General features: G+C 35.1%; 1 protein-coding gene across 1 annotated transcript; it reads left to right on the top strand.

The window, feature by feature from the left end:
• nppa (natriuretic peptide A) lies at positions 1-4,619 on the top strand. Its single transcript, XM_008414898.3, has 3 exons — positions 1-183; positions 1,846-2,092; positions 3,088-4,619. Exons 1-3 carry the CDS (start codon positions 73-75, stop codon positions 3,090-3,092), a joined length of 363 nt encoding a protein of 120 aa, XP_008413120.2. The 5' UTR covers positions 1-72; the 3' UTR covers positions 3,093-4,619.
• The last annotated feature ends 1,392 nt before the right edge of the window (positions 4,620-6,011 follow it).

The raw sequence follows: 6,011 nt of genomic DNA, 5'->3' as shown, positions 1-6,011 counted from the left end.
GTGTGTGTGTGTTGCCATGTATTTAGCCTGGGCCGGCGCCGGCTGCAGGCTCAGCCTCGGCACCAGGACAGCATGAAGACGGCGGTGGTTTTCACTGCGTTGGCCTTGTTCTGGCAGCACAGTCTGGTTACTGGACACGCACTGGGACGGCCCTCACTTCCCAGTAACCTGGACCAGTTAAAGGTAGGAGAACCAGCTCAGAGCCGCTGTGGGTGGAGGGCAGGGGGTCCAAACCATTTGTCAAAACTGACAAGTCAATAGAAGTCAGGGGTCAAAAAACAGCCAACCCAAATTTAAATGAATAGAAACATTAAAATAAAACCAAGCAGCAAAGTTGTTTGATTTTGTTGTTTTTTTGTACAAACAATCCAAAACTTTAAAATAATTTAGTACATTAGTAGTAAAATAACTTGATTTAAAATCTTTTGGGCTTGACTGAACAAATTTATTCAGTTATAAGAAAAAGATCTGAGTCACTTTTTTTCAAAACACTTGCTATATTTAGCAAAGTTTAATAAATAAAAGCAGCAAAGTCAGATTTTCAGAAAACGTTTACTTCATATTTTCTACTGTAAAAAAAATTACAACATAAAATAATTTTACCCTGACTAGGCCAAATTCGTATTATTCTTGGGGGACCACCCAAAATCACTCCAAGGGCCACAAATGGCCCCTGAGCCACACTTTGGACACCCCTGGTTTACACTTTGATGGAGCTAAAAGTGAGAAACAGGTTTCATCAGTCAAATGTTTTCTTAAGGCAGCCATGTTGGATTTTTTTTGTTTTTAGGTAAAAAAATTTATTCCATTTTTAAATATTTATCTAATATTTTCTGTCCTTATTGCCAAGTTAAGTTAATGACGCAGGTTAAAATAATATTTGTTTTTTTTTCACATTAAAACTGTCAGCATTTAAAATATGAAAAAGGTAATTTTTTTACAGTGAAGCCGTGAAATTCGGCCATTTTGCTGTTCATGTTGGTAAACCCAGAACTTCTGAATGGAATGCAGCCGAAGCTGAGAAAGTTCTGGCCTTCGCAGCGTAAAGGTTGTTTTTAAACGGTTGCATAAAAATTATTGTTATGTCTTCCTGTGAAATCTGCTTCAAGAATAAGTCATTGTATGTATAAACAGAATGTAGAAATAAAAAAAATTATATATATATTATATAAAATACTGCAGTTAGAATAAAACAACATATTCAGTCTAAATCTTACAAATATTAGTGTAAAATAAATTACTAACAATAAAATCTAAAACTGTTTAGACAGCAGATGGGAGGATTTAGAGTTTAACCGCTGCCGAGAGGAAGGACCTTCGATAAACGCCTCTTAGTGCACAGAGGATCTCTGATGTTACCATCGACAAAAAAGAAACAAATGGGCTGAAAAAATAATGTATGTAAAGAACAAAAGCTGAAAATGGCAAAAATCATGGAAATAAAAGTAAATAATGACGATTTATTCTAATTTTCAGTCTTTTCTGGATGATAAAGATGTTAGTTTTCCAGACTAAAAACAATCCTGAGTATCTTCCACAAAAATAAATAAATTTCACTATGATGGAAAACTGATATTTAGTTTACGCACAGGAGCAAAAATCCCGATAAAATGTTTTAAAACATTTATTTTTAGTAATATTTTTTATTGATCCTAGACCTGTCATAATAACATTTACTGGACAATAAAATAAATGATAATATTGTTGTTTTGAGACCATTTTCCAGTAATATGCTACAAATAATGCAGGAATGAATTGATTTATTGATTATTGCAGCTTGTGCCTCATAATTTGAAGCGTTTTTCTCTGAATCCGTTTAACTTGGAGCCGTTTTTACCTCTGCAGTCGCTGCTGGAGCGGATCGAGGCGACTCTGGCTGACGAAGCTCAGGAGGAGTCGGATTACGAGGAGCCGACCCGGGAAGCCGAACCGAGCTGGAGCCCGGAGCAGCAGAACCGGCGGTCAGAGGCGGGTCAGCGGAACCGGCTGAACGACCTGCTGCTGAGCCTCAGGAAGCGGGCCTCCAGCTGCTTCGGCGCACGCATGGACCGGATAGGAAACATCAGCGGCCTGGGATGCAACAGCGGCAGAGGTACCACTAGGTCCACGTCAGGGGGGTCCAAAGTGCGGCCCGGGGGCCAAGCGGGGGTCCTCTGAAGGACTTTTAGTGGCCACCCGACTTTTAATTCAAGAATTAAGCAAATCTGGCCTGAAAGCGTAGTTGGTACCGAGGTGAACCGAGGTGGCCGATCGGCGATTACCGATCTTTAAAAAACCTGACCTGTTGATTACCAACTTATTTTTTGTCTGAAATGTTGCTAAATATAGCAAGAAAATGGATGAGTTGGTATACTGTCACTTTTTATTTAGCTAGCGCTGAGCTAGCTCAATGTTGTACAAGAGCTACGTAGTTAAATTGCTTACTAAACATTTGTTGGGAGCAAAACATTTAGTTTAAATGTTTAGATTATCAACTAAATGTTTAGCTTCCTATTAAATATTTAGTCAGGAGATAGATATTTACTTTATACACTAAATATTTAGCTTCAATTTAAATATAAAATCTGGATCTTTATGTCACCTCATTACCATCATTAGTTTTCATCTTGTACAACATTTCAGCTAGCTCAGAGCTAACTAAACATTTAGCTAGCTAAGAGCTAAATATTCAACTAACTCAGAGCTAAATGTCGTAGAGCTAAGTCCTTAACTTGCTCATTAAAAATATCTAGCTGGGATCTAAATATCTAAGTGTTTAGCTTATTTTGTACACTAAATATTTGGCTTCCAACTAAATATTTAATTTGGAGCTAAATGTTTAGTTTGCTAACTAAGTATTTAGTCTGAAACTGTGACTCCTATAAATTAAATAATAACATGGAGATAGTACGACTTTAAAAATGTACTTTGTTTTTATTTGTTGAGAAGCTAAATATCCCAAATGTTGATGTTAAGTTTTGTGTAACTTTACCAAAGAAACATTTCCAAACCTCAAAACAGAAATGTAACTAAAACTTCTCCTCAAAAGGTTAACATTCTCTCACAAATATCCATAAATTATGTCTGTGCTTGTGTTTGTCCCTGCAGGGTAGCCGTACGGATTATTCTGAGCCTGAAGCCATGACTGTCATCCTGCTCCGGTGAAAATTGATTATTGATCATGTAAATATGAGTGGTTCACCATCTGAAGTGGAAATTTATCTGCCAGCCAAACGTGTCGTTTTCTAACACATATAAAATTAAAGGCAAAAAAAAAATACTTTTTTATATATATAAATATAAATAAATAATTCACATTACAGCTCAGTACAAAGCTTTCACAGAGTTTAATTGAATTAATTAGCTTTAATGATGTTTGCGAAAGTAAAAGCACTGTTCATGTAAGATCTATAAATGACGCTGGAATGTTAAATTAAATGAGAAAAGTTTTACCGGTGTCATAATTTAGAAAACTTTTTTTTGTTTCCATCATAAATGTGTAAGAAGCATTTATTGATAAAATGTGGAAATATTCTTGTTGCTTTGTTGAAATTAAACTAACAACGAAAACGGTTTCCTTGAAAAACGTTTCAGTTTTTCTCCTCGCGTTTAATTAAGGATACAAACTAAATATTTAGATTATTTAGCTTGCTAATTAAATATTTAGCTTCAAACTAAAGATTTAGCTGAACAACTTGATGTTTAGTTTGGAGTTAAATATTTTACTTCCTAAAAAAAATGTTTAGTTTGAAACTGTGACATTTATAAATGAAATTCTGTTACGACAAACTAAATAATTTTGTGAGCTAAATATTTAATTTGAAGCTAAATAAGTTAAATTTAAGCTTTGTAATATTTAATTAGAAGACAAAATAATCTAAATATTTAGTTTAGCTTACTCAGCTAAACTAGCTGAGTAAGCTAGTTTAGCTAGCTGAGTAAGCTAGCTAATAGCTTAGCTAGCTAAGCTATTTAGTTGTAGCTAAATAGCTTAGCTAGCTACAACTGTGTTTACAAACAAAATTATTTGTAAATTATTTTTAGTATAAAACTAAAAATATTTAGTTTCTCAACTGTATATTGAGTAAATATTTACAACTATTTAGTTAGTAAATATTTAATTTAAAAACTAAATATTTAGCTTATTTAGCTTGATAATTAAATGTTTAGTTTTAAATTGACATTTACAAATGAAATGTCAGACTAAATGACCCCAAATTATTGCTGTTAGTCTTTGACTTTAAAACTTTACAAACAACAATCAAACCACTTTAACTTTCAGGACCGCCAAAATAAATGTCCTGATTTATTTCCACAAAGAGCCGGGGGCCTGTTTTGTTTTTCATATTACACTTCATTGAATATCTGAAAATGTCTTCAGCTTTAATGGTTTAGTTATGTTACATAAATCTCCCAGTAATGTTAAAATTGATGCTAAATCTCCATATGTGGAAATTAATACACGTTTTTAAAGGATGTTCTAGTTTTTTATGACTGTATGTGATATAATTACGATATTACCAATTTGGTTTTATTATCCACATCAGCTGACTGTTCTGGATGTAAATCTGTTGTTGATTTTAATCCACTTTTATCTGAAGATCATCTTAAAAACAAATTAAATAAAGTGACTTCAGACCAAACAAATCCTGTTTTGTTTCCATCATCATGAGAGTCGCAATAAAAACAGTAAAACTGTTTAACAACATTCAGAGGAATAAACTGATTTAAAGCAAAACAGAAATAATCACCTTGACAAAAACCCAGGAAATACTGGAGCCACCTAAAGGATAAGAGGGTACCGTAGATATGAAAATAGGGAGAAGCACATTCCTGCCAAAATAAAAAAAAAACAGAAAAAGAAATTTCTGAGTTTGAAAAGTTTAAAATTTGCTAGAAAAAAAATTCACATTTTCTGAGTTTTAAACGTCAAAAATGTTAAACTTTTGTCAAAATTTGTGAGAATTTTCAAGCTGATATTTTGAGCTCAGAAGTTTCCAAGTTTTTTCTAGAAAAATGGTTAGTTTTTTTGGCAGAAATGTACTCCCTCTTTCCTTTCCATTCAGGCCGCTGTAGATTAGAACAAGTTGAGTAAATTTCTGCCAAAAACTCAGAAATTTCCAAGTTTTTTCCTATAATATTTCTGAGACTAATCTCAAAATTTCAGATTCTTTTATAGCAAATTTTCAACTTTTCAAGTTCATAAATTTCCTTTCTTTTTCTAAAATTTTTTGAGATCAATCTCAAAATTTCAGATTCTTTTAATAGCAAATTTTCAACTTTTTAAGTTCATAAATTTCCTTTCTTTTTCTAAAAAATGTTGAGATCAATCTCAAAATTTCTGAGATTTTTTGGGAGAAACGTTCCCCATATCTCCTCATCTTCAGTGGCCGTAATTCGCCGCCGTCGTGGACGTGAATCTGTCGCTCTGCGGCCTGAAAGCTGCTGTGGATCATAAAACCGACGGCCGTCAGAGGATTCATGCTGTAAATCTGTTTTTAATTCAGACTGCATTGGACAGGCGCTGAAGAGGGAACGCCACTGTGGGTTTGTAATGGTGGGACTGGGAGAACTGGTCTGTCCACCCACATTACAGAGATCCTGCAGATCAATCAGAACATGATGATGACGATGATGATGATGAACGAGGGGAACATCTGGAGCGACGGCCGACAGCTGCAGAGCTAAACCGGCCTGAACTCAACATCCTCTCACATCCAGGCGCTAAAAACCGGAGAAAGCTGCAGATTTTCCCGCTGATGGGAACAAGAGGAATTTCCTTTTCCATGACAAATAAATTCAGCTCAGGGTCTAAAGCGGAAAACCTGCAGCGGGATTCAGAGATACGATCGAAGTCGTTCCGATCCTCCTGTCGCTCTGGGCGACTTTCCACCATTAACCGGCCCAGAAACGCGTCGCTAAGCTAACATGGCCGGAGCCTGGGAGCGTGATTTAAGGCACGACTGACGGTTATGATCAGAATAATTACAAATCAGTTTCTTCACAACACAAACCCGGATTCTGGATTACTG

The sequence above is a fragment of the Poecilia reticulata genome, chromosome 7 (assembly GCF_904066995.2).
Source record: "Poecilia reticulata chromosome 7, P_reticulata-male-v2, whole genome shotgun sequence".
NCBI classification, from domain to species: domain Eukaryota; kingdom Metazoa; phylum Chordata; class Actinopteri; order Cyprinodontiformes; family Poeciliidae; genus Poecilia; species Poecilia reticulata.
This window is presented reverse-complemented; position numbering and strand designations above follow the sequence as displayed.

What these genes read in the sequence shown, in the direction of transcription:
- nppa (XM_008414898.3), top strand. Translation starts at nt 73, where the DNA reads ATGAAGACGGCGGTGGTTTTCACTGCGTTGGCCTTGTTCTGGCAGCAC. An exon ending in GTAACCTGGACCAGTTAAAG is followed by an intron (nt 184 to 1,845) that starts GTAGGAGAACCA and finishes TTACCTCTGCAG; the next exon opens with TCGCTGCTGGAGCGGATCGA.